Here is a 16,670-nt window from a genome sequence, read left to right on the forward strand (position 1 = left end):
TAGGAAACATCGTCAACCACCAATACCAAAATCCACATATTCTTACACAGATGTCCTGATTTCCAACCAGTTATTTTTAGTTGGCTATCTGACCTAGCTAGCAACTGAAGAAGTTTGCTGCGCAAATCCAGTCTTGTTTCCCTAAGAAGAGGAAGTTATACTCCATCATTAAGGGAAAAAATTAAAAAGCACAGCAACTAAGTAAAATCTTTACTGAAAGAACCCCAGTCACAAATCTATGAAGACAGTTGGAGATAAGCAGTTACTTAATCTACTTAGAGGTCATAAATCTCCTAGCAGAATTTAAGCAAAAAAGACCACAGCGCCTGAAAATAGCAACTATAGCAAAATACCTGTTTTCCAGAATCTGTGTCCAAAGAAACAAATGAAGAGACCAAGCAGGGCAAAAAGGGTGAAGAACACTTTGGTTGACACTCTTCCTAAAAGAAACAAAAATTTAGTGGATAATAGATCCAGTTTGATCCTGGTATTAGAACAAAGCATCACGAAAAAAGCAAAGTGAACTGACAATAATTTATTTCACACATATATATATTATAAACTTACTTTAAAAATACCCTTGCCAGTCCTAACCAGTTATTTTATGTGGGCAATGAAGACCAATGCTACTGCTATAACCAAAAGAGGAACCAGACAATACATGCTTCCTGACAAGGTATGTAGCTCTATTGTGACATATTCTTGGGCTCTTGTGTGTGAGCGCGCATGCACGCACGCAACTAATAGTTCTGTTTCTTCACAAACTACAAGAAAAAAGGAGGGCAACAAGGGGGAGAACTAGGGATAAAAAGACATTTAAAAGACACATCAAGGGGCGCCTGGGTGGCTCAGTCAGTTAAGCATCCGACTCAGGCTCAGGTCATGATCTCACTGTTCCTGAGTTCGAGCTCTGCGTTGGACTCTGTGCTGACAGCTGAGCCTGGAGCCTGCTTCGGATTCTGTGTCTCCCTCTCTCTCTCATTCTGCCCCTCCCCGCTAGGAATCTTGCTCTCAAAAATAAACATTAAAAAAAAGTTTTTTTTAGGGGCGCCTGGGTGGCTCAGTAAGTTGAGCGTCCGACTTCGGCTCAGGTCATGATCTCATGGTTTGTGAGTTTGAGCCCCACATCAGGCTCTGTGCTGACGGCTCAGAGCCTGGGGAGCCTGCTTAGGATTCTGTGTCTCCTTCTCTCTCAGTCCCTCCCCAACTTGTGCTCTGTCTCTGTCTCTCAAAAATAAATAAATATAAAATAAAATAAAAATTTTTTAAGACACATCAACTAAATATGATATATAGGCCTCATGTGAAACCTAATTTAAATTTTTAAAAACCTGAAAAACAATTGGGATGATTGGGAAAATGCAAATACTGGCTGTTAATTTGATGCTATTAAAAAATTATCTTCAGGGCGCCTGGGTGGCTCAGCCGGTTGGGCATCCGACTTCAGCTCAGGTCACGATCTCGCGGTCCGTGAGTTCGAGCCCTACGTCGGGCTCTGGGCTGACTGCTCAGAGCCTGGAGCCTGCTTCCGATTCTGTGTCTCCCTCTCTCTCTGCCCTTCCCCCGTTCATGCTCTGTCTCTCTCTGTCTCAAAATAAATAAACGTTAAAAAAAAAAAAATTATCTTCAAAATTTTTCACTGAAACTTATGTTGGTGATACTGTGGCTATTACTTTTTAAAAACGGCACTTATCTTTAAGACACACACATACACACACACAGAAATTCTGTGAGGAAAAGGACAGCCAGGAATTTGCTGTTAAAAGAAAATCCAATAATAAAGGAGGGCCAGGGGTGCCTGGCTGGCTCAGTCAGTAGAGCATGTGACTCTTGATCTCAGAGTTGTGAGTTCAGGCCCCACACTGGGTGTAGAGATTACTTAAAAAAAAAACCTTTGGGGTGCCTTGGTGGCTCAATAGGTTGAGCACTGACTTCAGCTCAGGTCATGATCAAGTGGTTCGAGACTTCAAGCCCCACATGGAGCACTGTATTGTCAGCATGTCAGCACATAGCCCACTTCGGATCCTCTGTTCCCCTCTCTCTGCCATTCCCCCACTTCCACTCTCTCAAAACATAAAAACATTAGAAAATAATAATAGGAAATTAAACTAAAAAATAAAATCTTTAAAAAAATAATAAAGGAGGGCTGGGAGACAGAGACCCAGGTGTGCATATAGCTGAAACAAAACAATAGCCATGAATCAAAACTGTTAAGGCTAAAAAACTGGTATAGGAAGGTTCTTTGAAGCTCATCGTAACAAAACATTTTAACCAAAACTCACATTAAAATAAAAGAACAGGCATTACACTATATATTGCACATGAACAAATTACTGCCCATCTTCATTATACATACCGCTTTTGAAAAAAATTGAAGCATTCTAACAATAAAGCACAATATGCTTCATGATGCCAAAGAATCCAAAATCTCATGGTCCTTAATAGGCACCAACTTATAAATAACATGAACTGAAAGATACAGCTTACTAAACAGAAAAATGCACTCACTAAATTCACCGTCATGACTCCTTGTGAGATAAACACAAGAAAATAACCCCTGAACTAAAGATGAAAACACCTGTACAATTTCATGTGAAAAATGTTTTAACCTGCCACAGATCGAAACACATAAAACACTTAAGGGTGCTCAGATGCAAATACCATGAATAGCTACATTTAAGTAAGAAACACAAGCCAGAATTTGCAGGGTATGATACATACCCACACAGCAGTGTTTCTGAGAACAAAGCACCCAAAAGAAAGATGAAACAAAAGATAAAATGCCCTGTTCTGCTTATTTCAGACCTGTGGTTGAATGCTGTTCTATGACTTAATCTTTATACCACAAACATGGAGATTGCTGGGATAATTCTTTTTTAAATAAAATGTAGTGGCAGTTTCCAGTAAGTATAATCACCAAGGTTAGAAAGATCTGCTTCCCCAATAAAACCTGACACCCACAGTTAGATATTCCCTCCATGATATTAGGCAGCAGAGAGAAACTAAACAGAACCCCCTATCACACAGTACCAGGAAAGGACAGAAAAAAACATCCAGGTAAAACCAGACAGCAGAAGGTTTCATAAGAGGTAGACCCTAGAGACAACACGAGAGGCGAAATGGGCATTTTGGGGGGCAGTGTAGACAAAGGAGTGAACGGATGGGGAGAATGGAAGACAGTCCAAGTGTAGAGGGTCTTCAATCATCACAGTATCACTCTAGGTTATGATACACAGGCCAAGGTCTTAATTAAAAGGCAATGTGGGGGCACCTGGGTGTCTCAGGCGGTTGAGTATTTGACTTGGGCTCAAGTCATGATCTGATGGTTTGCAAGTTTGAGTCCCACATCGGACTCTCTGCCATCAGCACAAAGCCCACTTCAGATTCTATGTCTCACTCTCTCTGCCCCTCCACTTGCACTCTATCTCTCTCAAAAATAAATAAACATTAAAAAAAAAAAAAAGGGCAATGTGGATACTTCCTCCCTATTCAAGCTCAGGAAGGACATCCTCACATACATGGAGCTTAAAAATGAAAGCAACAACCGGACCAATGTTACTAGAAGGGGTCAACCCTAGGTTGGAGTAATAGGATCAGAGCTCTCCTTCTTAGGCTAACACATACAGACTGAGACCCAGGAGAGAGAGGCTTTCTGATTAGGAGGGCCTCTAGTACGGAAGGGCTCAAGGGAAGGGGAGTAGAGGAATGCAGATGAGATTAAGTCTATCAGTGAAAACACAAAATGTACATCTGCCTGGGTCTCCTACACTGTATCTCTCCAGGATCCTGAGCATGGTTGTGGAAGACTGGGTGGGATGTGATACAGCTCCAGCAGAGGAGAGGAAGCCCTGATCCCCAAACACAGTGGAGAGACTTCATTCTTTAGAGCAAAACTCTTTGATAGTGCTATTTGGACTCTTCTCCAATTTCTTTCCTCCTATTTGTTCTTGAGCATACTCTGGTAAGGCTTACCCTAGCACTCCAATGAAACAGCTCCAACCAACAGCCTCCACATTGCTAAATCCAACGGTCATTTCTCAGTTCCTAATTTCCTGACCTCCAAACACTGGAGTGCCTAGTATCCTTAGACTCCGTTCCTTTTCTACATTCTCACTCCACAGGTAATGCCATTTAGTCCATGGCCTTAAATGCCACCTATTAAGCTGATGACTTCCAAGGTAATCTCCAGCCCAAACCTCTCCCCTGAATTCCAGCATACATATAACCAACTGTCAATCCAACATGTCCATTTGAATGCCTCCTAAGGTTCTCAAACTGAACGTGTCCAAAACTGAACTCCTGATACATCCTCCCAAACCTGCTCCTCCAACAGTCTTTCCTGCCTCCATGAATGGCAGCCCTAGCTCTCTAGTTGCTCGGGGTTAAAACGGCAGTCATCCTTTTCACCTCTCTTCAACCGCCTCATCTAACCCACCAGCAACTACTACTAACTCACTATTTCAAACTACATGCAGCCACTCATGGGTCAACTCTGGGACAATCTGAACATGAAAATAACGATAGTGATAGATTATAACCCAGAGAATTAAGAATCCATGGGTTCTTGTATATAAATACATAAATTAAATAGGGGAGAAAAGAAAGCTTTTCCTTACAATAGAATGCCAACTAATAACTATGAAAATTGATAAAATTAGAAAATTGCCATTTGGCAACCACCGAGTAATGAATGTTTCAGGCGAAGATCATGGGATGCTAAACCTAGCAAGGGAGAATTGAAGAAGGGGATATCTAGCTGCATTCAGAGTCCTGCCTAAAAATACTTAAAAGGAAAATAGTTACTTTACAAAGGAGAAACCTGGCAGACACCACTATCCGAATATCCAATGTTATCACCACCAGTAATGGGACACATAGATATAAAGTGCCTCCTGAGTGGGACACAACATCACTTCTTTGTATTCCTGCCAAAAATGCAAACTGTGAATTTAATCACGAGGAAACATGAGACAAACCCCAACTGATGATCTTCTAAAAAAAGAAGAAAATTGCACCTATTCCTCAAAAAGGTCAAGGACTTTTTTTTTTTTGAGGTTACTTATTTTGAAAGAGAGAAAAAGAGAGTGCGCGCAAGCAGGGGAGGAACAGAGAAAGGGAGAGGGAGAACCCAAATAGGCTCCGTACTGTCAGTGCAGAGCCTGATGTGGGGCTTGAACTCACGAACTGCAAGATCACATAGGTCAAGGTCTCGAAAGACAAAATGAGACTAAGTAATCGTTCCAGATTACAGAAGACTAAAGAGACATATCAGTTAAATGCAACATGTGATCACATTTTTTAAAAAAAAAAGGCAATTAGTGGAATGACTAGTGAAATTTGGTAGCGTCTGTAATATTAAATAACAGTGATGTGAATTACTGTCAATTTTGTGAATTTGATCTTTTTACTATGCTTACATAAGAAAATAAAATTTAAGGGAAAAAGGTCTTCATGTCTGCAACTTCCTCTCAAACAGCTCAAAGGGAAAGGTAATGTATGTGCACATGAGCGCACTACAGAGAGTTACAAAGCAAACAGCATGATAACGTTAACATTGTGAGGAATCTGGGTGAAGATTATGCAGTAATTCTTAGTATTTCTTCATTTTTTCTGTGAAACTATTTCAGAATAAAATGTTAAATACACACATGCACGATCTTGCAACCCCTCAATGCCACCATTCTATCTAAACCACCATCCTCTCTCATCTGTATTACCATGGCCTGTTAATCAATCTCCATTTCTGATCTTGCCCTGACTTTTCTCAAAAAAGCAGCCGAGTGATACCGTCAAAATAGGAGTCGGATCATGGCATTCCCTGCTCAAAACCTCCAAAGCCTTTCCATTTCACTCTGAACAGAAGCTGACTCCCGCACTATGACCTACATGGCTGCACCTTTCACCCTCCCCAGTCTCCTCCAGCCACTGTTCTCACAGAAGTTCTTCAAACTCACCGAGAAGGCTCCTATCTGAGGACCTTTGTTCCCTCTGCCTGGCAGTATTGCTCAGACATACGTGTGGTTCCCTGCCTCGCCTCAGGTCTCTACTCAATGGTTAGCTCCCCACCATGGGCTTCCCTGGCCATCTCTCTCAAAATTCCCCCCTCACTGCCACTTGTTATCTACCTTCCCTACGTAATTTTCACTTCTTAGTGCTCATCAGTTTCTCACATGATGTGTACTTTACAAATTTATCTTGTCTGGCTCATCTCCCCTGCTGGAACATAAGCTCCGAAAGAGCAGGTGTCTTGTCTGTTTTGTTCACTGCTGTATATATACCTGTGCCTAGAAACAGATGGAATAATGTAGGGGCTCAAAAGGCATCTACTGAATGAAGACTAGACAAAAGCACTTTTTAATATTCTTATGTTCTGTATTGGTTGACATAAACCTGCAAAGTCGAAGAAGAAATTTCAAAGTTTAAATCCATATACTCACCAAGGGAAGAACAATTACCCTCCACGGCCGCAAAGCTGCAAGCATATGTATGAGCAGGAACATAAGCAGCGGATGTATTTAGAAACGGATCCCGAACAACAACGTTATAAATGACACCTTGTCCTCGGAGGGAGGAGAAGGAAACAGTTGTCTTATCATTAGCTGTGAGGGTAACCACCTGAAGCCAAAAATAATCTGTGATTAGTGTTCAGATTTTAAAAAAGCTGTTCTATTATAAGCCCACCTACATGTGATATTAAATTGTAATATTAAGTTATAATTCTTGTTTAAAATACATACCGACCCATTTAGCTCTGTCAAAAGATTGTCCTACACAGTTTATATACATGCTACTATAAGGAAGTTCTTACACAAAATGCTTCTAAAGTTTTTGTATAGCATCAAATGTCAACGATGTAAGTAAAAGTGTAAACACTAGGACAAAATTGAAAATTTTTTTCTCATATGTTAGATTATAAACACAAGGGCAAGAGCCAGATTTATTCTGCTCACTAGTCCTTCTTCTCTTCATACTCAGCACAATGCTTGACACGGAGTTAGTGTTCAACAAATGTTAGCTATTGCTACTAGCTATAGAACTGTCATAGACAAGTGTTTACTAACATCTCACAGGACCCATTTATTTTCGTCTAACAGACTCTGCAGTAAGAAAGCATTCCACATAGTTGTATTATGCAGTAGTCTTTCACTTCAAAAACTCCCTTTTAAAGCTTGTTAATTTTTAGATAGGTAACAGAAGATATATGTTTTTAGATATATGTAACAGAAGAAACAAAGGCCCTACATGGCCAGAATACACAAATATGTTCCTGCTAATAAAAGTTAAAACACTTAATATTAGAGTTTCAGGAATAATTACAAGCCTCTTAGAAAACTTCTGTTTAAAAATATTGCTTAGCCTTCAAAAATATGTTTCTGGCAAAGGACTGGTCAAGTTCAACAAAATATTAACATTACCTCCTACCCTCAAATTTTTTATTATGAATAATTCAACCTTATAGAAATGTTGAAAGAATAAAATGAACCATATATACCACCACTTATATTTAACAATTGTTAATGTTTTATATTTCTTTTATTTCTCCCTCCTTCTTCCTCTTTTTCCTGCTGAACCATTTTACAGTAAGTTACAGATACAACATTTCACTCCTAAATGCTTCAATGTGCACACTCTAAAACAGTGTTTCTCAAACCTAATGTGCCTGTAAATCACTGGTATTACTTGTTATAATCCAGATTCTGATTCTGTTGGTCAGGGGAGGCACCCGAGGGAGGGTCCACTTTTCTAGCACTCATCAGGTGATGTCAATGCTACCCATTCATCTACACTCTGAGTAGCAAGGCACTAAGTGCGAGGGTATTCTATAAATCCCTAATGCCTTTGCTCACCTAAGAAAATCAATAATCGCTTATAATCTAATACACAGTCCATATTCAGATTTTTCCCATATGTCTTTTACAGCTGTTCCCCACCGCTTAACCAAAATCCAACCATTTTATGCATGGTGTTTATCTCCAATCTAGGATCATCCTTCCCATCACTCTCTCCCACCCATCCAATGACCTTTAAGGAGATCTAAGAACAGTTGTCTTATAGGGGCATCTGACTGACTCAGTTGGTAAAGCATGCGACTCCTTTTTTTTTTTTTAAGTTTATTTATCCATTTTGAAACAGAGAGAGAAAGTCAGAGAGAGAAGGAGAGAGAGAATCCCAAGCAGGCTCCATGTTGTCAGCGCAGAGCCCAATGCAGAGCTCGAACTCACGAACTGTGAGATCATGACCTAAGCAGAAACCAAGAGTTGGATGCTCAACAGACTGAGCTGCCCAGGTGCCCCAGCATGCAACTCTTGACCTCAGTGTTGTAAATTCAAGTCCCACATTGGGTGTAGAGATTACTTAAAAATAAAATCTAAAAAAAACAAAAACAAAAAACAAACCAAAACAAAACAAGAGCAGGTGTCTTACTGAACATTCCACAATCTGGATTTGTCAGATTGTGCTCAAGGTATCCCACTTATTCTTTTATCCCATGTATTTTCTGCAAACAGGAATTACAATGGACTGAATTCAGTTAAACATATTTTGCTAGAATACTTTATAGATGATGGTGATGATGTCAGATTGTGCCGTATGAGCATGTAACGCAAGCCAACCTGCCACAGTGAATCTAACTGACCACATGGATAAGATGGAGACCCTCAGATCATTCCATTTCAAAAATACTTTTCCCTTTGGCAATTAGAATTAATCTCAGCATGCTATTTAGGCATCCTGAGAATATCCTGTTCCCCAACAATCTTTCATCTGATGATCCTTGCCTGAATTATTTCACTAGGGTTCAAAGAAAGGTGATTTTCTAATCCTAATACTCCTTCTACATATATTGGCCAGCATTATTCAATAAAGAGCTTTCTCTCATCAACTAGGATGAATTTCAGTTCCTCTTTTACAAAAGGCAGTGTAAATTCCTTCCCTGTATCAATTTCCAGAGTAATTTGGTAGAAGAATCTTCTCCAATGATAGCAACTGATGAGTTTTCTTTTTCTTTCCTTTTTTTCTTTTAAAAAAAAATATTTTTTTTGATGTTTATTTATTTTTGAAGGAGAGAGAGACAGAGCATGAGGAGGGAGGGGCAGAGGGAGGGAGGGGCAGAGAGAGGGAGAGACACAGAATCCGAAGCAGGCTCCAGGCTCTGAACTGTCAGCACAGAGCCCGAAGCAAGGCTCGAACCCGTAAACCACAAGATCATGACCTGAGCCACAGTCAGAGGCTTAACCGACTGAACCACCCAAGTGCCCCTCTTTTTTTTTTCTTTCTTAATATCAGTGTGGTCTTGTTTTTATTCAAAACTTATAAGCAATCATTATTCTTTTTGATGACTGAATTGTCCCAAAGTTGGCCAGTATAAACCTCTTCAAAGTCTCCAGTTTTTCACACATGTCCTCATTAGTCACGGAGGGTTTCCTTCAACTCTGGCATACAATATTCTAACTCTTAACTTAAAGTTAAAAAGTAACCTAAAAAGCTCCTCTTATATGAATTCTTGTATTCTTCATGAGAATACAAACAATCTTCAAAATTTTCTATGTAAAAAGGCAACTGGTAAACTTATCCAAAAGACCTTCCAAATTTGTGAATAAGCACAGTGAGTTTTCTTGTATAAGACTCCTTCTTAGCATGTGACCATGACATCCTAGGTGACATGGCAACAAAATGAGATCTTGCTCTTCAACAGACTGAGGCCCCTGGGCTAATCACGTATGCTCTGTTTCAGTCACTTCTTTCTATCTAATCTGTAACCTATCAGCCCTCTTGGAAGAATCAGAGCAGTCTATAAAAACTCTACCCATTAACCATTAGACTGAAGGATGAACCTGTAGGTTACACTGCTTTCAGGTACCTTTTAAGACATAAATCCTGCCCTCCACAAAAATGATCTATAGCATGAATCTCAAATTTTAATATGCATAGGAATCACCTTGGGACCTCAAAACTCAAATTTTGATTCAGTCGGTCCTGGGTGGAGCTGAGGAGTCTGTAATTCTAACAAACTCCCAAGTGATGCCAATGCTGCTGGGGGTCGGTACCCTACACTTGGTATACCAAGAGTTTACAGGGGTTCAAAAGGTCAGAGAAAACTTTTGCTCCAAGTTAGAGGCTTTGAGTTTGGGTTTAAATATTAATGACAACGTGTGGGCACCTAGGTGGCTCAGTCAGTTAAGGGTCCAACTCTTGGTTTCAGCTCATGTCATGATCTCAGTCTGCGAGGGTTCGAGCCCTGAGTCAGGCTCTGTGCTGACAGCGTGGAGCCTGCTTGGAATTCTCTCTGCCCCTCCTCTACTCATGCTTTCACACTCTCTCAAAATAAATAAATAAACCTTAAAAATATATATATATTAATGACAATATGTACATCCTTAAACAGTTTCTCATTGTCTTTTGTCAAAACACTGTAACTTTTACACTTGCCAGAAGTTTTTTTTTTTTTTTAACATTTATTCATTTTTGAGAGACAGAACGTGAGTGGGGGAGGGTCAGAGAGAGATGGAGACACATAATCTGAAGCAGGCTCCAGGCTGTGAGCTGTCAGTACAGAGCCCAACGTGGGTCTCTAACTCACGAACCGTGAGATGATGACCTGAGCCGAAGTCAGAGGCTTAACCGACTGAGCCACCCAGGCGCCCCAAAATGTAATATAATTTAAAGCACTTCCTCAAAAGCCAACATTACTCTGGGATATCACTAACAAGACAATAATGAAATAAAAGATAATAAAGTGAGAATCCCAGAAAGACCAAGGACACAGTAAAGAAATAAGCTCCAGGAAGCTTCTCCCCTTCCCAGCTCTTACAAATCTGGCCCACACAAATTGTTAAGAACCAGATTTACCTTGATAGCATTGGCCTTCACCTGAGGCACCTCGGCCATCCTCTGCAGATGCTTTAGCAACCCCTCTTCGGTGAGGTCATTCTCAGGCAGAAAATACTGATAGACATCATACAGCAACCTCCACCTAGAGTCCCGTTCCATCCCAATGTCACATGGCGGAGGATTTGTGCCTCTAAAGTCAACCAACAAAATTGAACATCAATCTCTTGTCGTGCATGTCCCATCTATAAAAGGAACCAAAAGCTCAAATTTCAAACTTCTGCATCGATTCCAATTTCGGCATTGTGAAGAAAAGTAACATACTGAGAGGCAGTATGGCTAAATAACCAGATGCTAGTAACGTCAGTCAGGCCTGGAGTGAAATGTCAGCTTCGCCACTTGTTAGCTATGTGTATGTGGGCATGTCACTAAATCTAAATAACCCTTAGGGAAGCCCTCTATAAAATAAAAACACCACCTCTTCTTAATAAAACTGTTAGGATTAAATGGACAAGAAGATACAGCATTCAGCACTATGGATGATGCACAAACAGCATTCAAATGTTACTCAATGTTAGCTATCATTACTATTAAAGTACAAACTAAGGCAGAGTTTTAATTAAAATAATAAAATCTTTACGAAAAGATACGGGTGTTTCATGGCTTCAGAATGCTTTCCATATTCAAAACTCTTTACAGAAACTAAATGTACGTCTAAGCTCACAATAGAGACTCAACATCTGGCTCTTCCTAAGAATGGAAGGAGCCAATGTTAATTGTGACAGCTTGAAGTATTACTTACAATGCTTAAATTACCTCCATTCTGAAAAAAGAAAAAGTGAACAATTCAAGTTTACTAAAGAGAACCATGAATTTTGAGAGTTTACCAAATCTACATAGTAGCTGATCATGTATGTCCTAAAAGCAGTTTTAGGAGACAGGAAATAGACATACCTTGCATAGCCAAGGTTTGCTGGGGCAAATTTAATAGTTGTCTCAAAGAAATTATACTCCAAGTAAATGTTGGGATCAATATCTAAATCAAACTCCAAATTACAGCCTCCAGGGATAGGATCTGGATGAAAAAAAGTAAGTTACTCAACATAGAATTCTTATATATTCAAATCATACTCAGAAAACGAGAACTCTACTCTTATAAGAACTTCCCATATAGAAGCTAAATAAATATAATAGAGCTTCTGGTTTTACACTACCACATGAACTGAGATTAAAGAAAGAAAAGTTAATTGAGGTTAGCAAGCAATTTCTGTAAAGGGTGTGATTGGGAACATTTCAGGTTTCACACACCTGGCAGTTTCTGTGGCAACTACTGAACCCTGCCCTCATGGCACGAAAGCAGCCATAGGCAGTAATGTAGGCAAACACGGCCATTTCTAGTAAGACTTTATGTACAAAACATGCAGACGCTGGATCTGGCTCATGGTCTATGTTTGCCAACCCCTGCTCTAGAGTTGAAAAGATCTGGAAGCAGATATTCTTGAGCTGGTATCCAAGAACGGGCTCCAGAGGTCCCAAGAACACCCTGAAATTGTATGCCAAGTGTTGAATGTGTGCATGTCCTAAGGAGAGAGGTTTTCGTTAGATTTTGAGAGTCTACGAACCCACAAAAAGAGCTTAAGAACCCAGGGACAAAGGGGAAAAAACACTGCCAAAGAGAAAAGGAACTCCACGGTAATAAAGAAAGGGGTGTCCACTTTTCACGCTTCTTTCAACAGGAAGAAAGATGATGTCATCCTCAGTGCTGAAACAGTCTGTGTATATAAAGTAGTAAAAATAAAAGACTCACAAGATCACATATCAGAATAGCATTTGGATATTTAATTAAATACAAATTTGGGGTATTCCATTTACATTAATAATGTGGCTAAAACAGCTCTTTTTTTCTCATTAGGAATCCTATTCATGCCCTTAAGCATGACAAAACTTAAACAAGTCACTTGACATGAGCTCAACTCTATACGAAGAACTGTATATGGTGGACTCAAATGGAAAGGTTGAGATAAGACAGATCAAGGTAAACCAAGTTCAAGATTTACAAGATCTCAATTTCACACACTCATCCGATCAATCACTCCCATGGTTGGGTCCTGGTTTCCGTAAACTGATGGAATTCTGGTGCTTGACTTCCCCTGGCCAGTTTTGTAATGGAGAAACTGAATGTGTGCCTATGTTTCAACATTGCTCTTCTTTCATACTCCCCTTTTTCCTGCATTTACAAATCTTTACCACACCCGAGAAAAGGATACGAATTGGAACTGAAGCCGTACTGTTCGTGATTTTTCTTTATACGCTGTCCTCGATAAAAAGTCAAAGGCTCTGGTTTTCCTTTTCTAAATAAATTACCCTTTGCTACATATAACACAAGGAGTGGTCGAAATTTCCTCACCTCACCTTCACTCCTCAAGCACTGTAATCTAGTTTTCATCCCCATTGTGCCACTAAAATGAGTGTCATTAAAGGCCACTGCTGACTCTTCACTGTGCTATCATATGGACACTTTCAGTCACTTCCTTGACTCCTCTTTAGTCTTATGCTTATTCCTCAGCAGTTAGCATCCCACGAAACAGTGCCCTACATGTGGTAGGCACCTTGAAAGTATCTGCTATTATGTTTTCCAGATAAGTCTCTAAGTACATGCCTAGACAATCTTACTCACTTCTCTGGCTTTTACTAAGAACCTTTTAGTTGGACATCTAACCTCAGCGCTCCACTCCATACCCTTAAACTCCCTACTATGCCCTTCCATCCAGATGTCCTGTAAGCATCTCAGATTCACAGTGTCCCTAACTGTAGTCACAACTACCCCATCCTTATCACCTAAACCAATCCAGCATCACAACTCTATCTCAACCCTACCTATTTTGCATCACTATCTCCCAGCTAGCCAAATGGGAAGCCTATGTTCCTCCTTTTCATAATCCATAACCACTGGTCATTGTGTCTTATCAGTGCTACTTTCCAAACACCTTCTCACTTTGAGCGCTTAAAGGTATGCTGAGTCTTGACTCTGCTATGCCCTCTCCAAATACTCCCCACACTGCTTCTAGAGTTAATGTTCTGATAGCTGAAATACAGATCATTCCTCTGCTTAAAAGCGCAATGCTCCTTCAGAATAGAATGTAAACCTTAAATTGTACACAAAGCCCTTCACACTCTGGCTCCAGCCACACCCCATATTCTGCCATTCTCTAAATACTCTCCCTTCTTCTCCCATGCCTTCCTCTGCCTGGAATAATCAGGTAAAGTGTTAAGGACTGTACCTTGCCTTTCTGTTAATGCTTTTTCAAGGGCTCCTTAAATTTTTTTTTTTTAATTAATAACTGCATTCTCCTATGCCCCTACCTGGGCTTTCAATCATCATGTAATTCTCTGATTCCTTTGCTGTTAAAATCTTTGATCCAATATACTGTACTTGCAATAAACACTTTTAAAAGGATTATAGTTTCCCCTGAATTTTCATGAAAAAGTTCCACAATCTGGAGAGTAAACAGAAAGTTGAAAACAGGAAGGTTACCTCTTTCTGAATAGGAGAGTGGAATGGCCATGTTTTGGACAGGCTCAGCATCTAAAGTCTGCAAGTACAAAGTGCACATACTCTGCTCTGGTCTAAGAATGAAAACCAGTCCTTTGTCAGTGCCTGTCCCTGAGGTATTGGGAAGGAGAGTCTGCAATAAGGTAAAAAAGAATCATCATGAATAAGGAGTTGAGCGAAATATTTAAATTCCAGACTTGATCTAGTATGCATGTGCTATTTCAAACTTTCTCAAAACAAGAACAAACACAGACCTTCCTTTTATAATTAAAGAATTCTTTTCATGTCTATATATGGGTGCACACACGTACACATGGAAGAACTATTGAAGTATATGACCTTTGATAGGAATAGCAGATGCACAGTGAAATTCTCAAGTTTTTCAATTCCCCAAATTAAGATTTCCTATGTGAAGTACTAAGACTACTGTCAAAAGAAAAAACAATTCAGTAGAGAGTTTGGTGTCCTTTATTCAAGGAAAAACAACCCACAGACTGGGGGAGAACAGTGCCTTACAAGCAGTGGAGCACTGTTCCTGAGGCACTGGGGGCAAAAGTGAGTTTTATAGCTCACTTTGGCTAGGACGTCAGGGATTTCCTTATAAAGGCTAGCAGGTCCTATTTCCTAAAGCTAGCTAGCTAAAGCAGAGTTGTAGCACTGTGACTAGCATGCTAGGTTTATCTGACAGGAGAAGTGCAAGTTGACTCAGGTTTAGATTTGTGATATGAACCGGGCCAGTGAGCCAGCCTCCATCTCGTAGGTCCAATATACAAATTAACTATCACTACAAAGACAAAAAGATGAGCACTGTCCCTAAACTGGAAAGTTTTTTTTAATAAAATGAGCTATAATTGATATATTATAAACTACACATAAAGAATACTATAGGGGCGCCTGGGTGGCTCAGTTGGTTAAGCATCCGACTTTGGATCAGGTCATGATCTCAGGTCATGATTTCGGGAGTTCAAGTCCTGCTTCAGTCTCTGTGCTGATAGATGGAGAATCCCAGACAGGCTCCGCCCTATCTCTCTCTGCCCCTCATCTACTCACGCTGTCTCTCTCTCAAAATAAATAAACCTAAATAAGTAAATAAAATACTATGTAAGTATTGATATACATAAACACTTGTGGAACCATTATCACAATCAGGATTATCGTCCTTATCCTTCCACTCAACCATTCCCTAACTCCATCCCTTCACCCCAACAATCTGGAAAGCTTTTTGAATAACAAAATACTAAGTTAAGAGGTAGCAGATTCAGAGCGTTTTCTTAAAGCTAAGAAAAAGCGAGGAAAAAGCGTCAGATGGGTTTCAACTTGACAAGCCTAAGGGAAAATGACTCAAATACTAATTGAGGAACTGCAGAGTCAACAGTTTCAAAGAACCACCTGCTCTGATGACCTAAAACAACCCAAAGTGCCACACTTCCTCCGGAAGGGTATTGAAAACAGACACTATTCTCTTCACACGGACCACTCATCTTTAGAGCTATGTGCAATTCTGGTCATCAGTTTCTCAGGAGTATAAATAGAGTGACAACTATGGCCCATCCAAGAAAGGAAGATGATCATAATTCAGGATAACTAAAATCTGCTCTACATAAAAATGAAGGCCCAACATGCTGTTCATTCAGGCCACTTCAGTCGCATAGTTATGTGGACATTCCTTTGTCCAAGCTGTTTCCTCAAACATAAAAACATGCATTAAGACTACTTTGTTGAGCTGTTGTGAGAATTAATTACATGGAAACCAAACACAGGGCTTCCTAACTAGGAGCCAGCCACAGAGGCCCAATGAATTTCCAGAGGTGCCCATGAAATTATACAAATGTATCCATGTTTTGCTGGGTAGAGGGTCCAGAGATTTCAGTGGATTCAAAGTCCATGGCCCCAGAAGAGCTTAAGAATCATCGACTTAGCCCCTAGTAAGCATGCAAAAAAAAGTAAATGCCTTTTTTCTCAATCCTTTCTCTTCTTTCAAATGTTGTCTTTGCTCTGATGTCATTAAGGAAATCATCTGTGTAGCATTTTGCTATGTCTCCTATGAAAGGGCCTGAATAGGAAGTTTCCTTTGGATTTTAGTGCCAGAAAAAAAAAACTTGGTTTCCCTGAGGAACTGGTGTGATTTTTCCTTCTAAGAAAGTTAAAACATTTAACAAGCTTTGATCTCTGCTCTGGCAAAATCTGAGTGGGGGTCATAAACACCATTAACTCTTGCAATTTATATAATTTATTCCTTCTTCTCCTTGATCAAACTCTTTCATTTCTAGCCTATTAAAACTACCAAATG

The 16,670-nt window shown here is 39.9% G+C and overlaps 1 protein-coding gene across 4 annotated transcripts in view; it reads right to left on the reverse strand.

Annotated features, from left to right (window-relative positions):
* TM7SF3 (transmembrane 7 superfamily member 3) overlaps positions 1-16,670 on the reverse strand; it is a 35,602-nt gene that overhangs the window by 8,453 nt on the left and 10,479 nt on the right. For all 4 annotated transcript variants that reach the window (XM_042991999.1, XM_042992001.1, XM_007075632.3 and 1 more), the window contains exons 3-7: positions 14,363-14,513; positions 11,782-11,902; positions 10,849-11,020; positions 6,438-6,615; positions 354-440 (exon numbers count right to left, since the gene is read on the reverse strand). In XM_042991999.1, coding sequence (XP_042847933.1) covers positions 354-440; positions 6,438-6,615; positions 10,849-11,020; positions 11,782-11,902; positions 14,363-14,513 — 709 coding nt within the window. The remainder of the gene's footprint in view (positions 1-353; positions 441-6,437; positions 6,616-10,848; positions 11,021-11,781; positions 11,903-14,362; positions 14,514-16,670) is intronic.

This window comes from Panthera tigris, chromosome B4, assembly GCF_018350195.1.
Source record: "Panthera tigris isolate Pti1 chromosome B4, P.tigris_Pti1_mat1.1, whole genome shotgun sequence".
Taxonomy (NCBI): domain Eukaryota; kingdom Metazoa; phylum Chordata; class Mammalia; order Carnivora; family Felidae; genus Panthera; species Panthera tigris.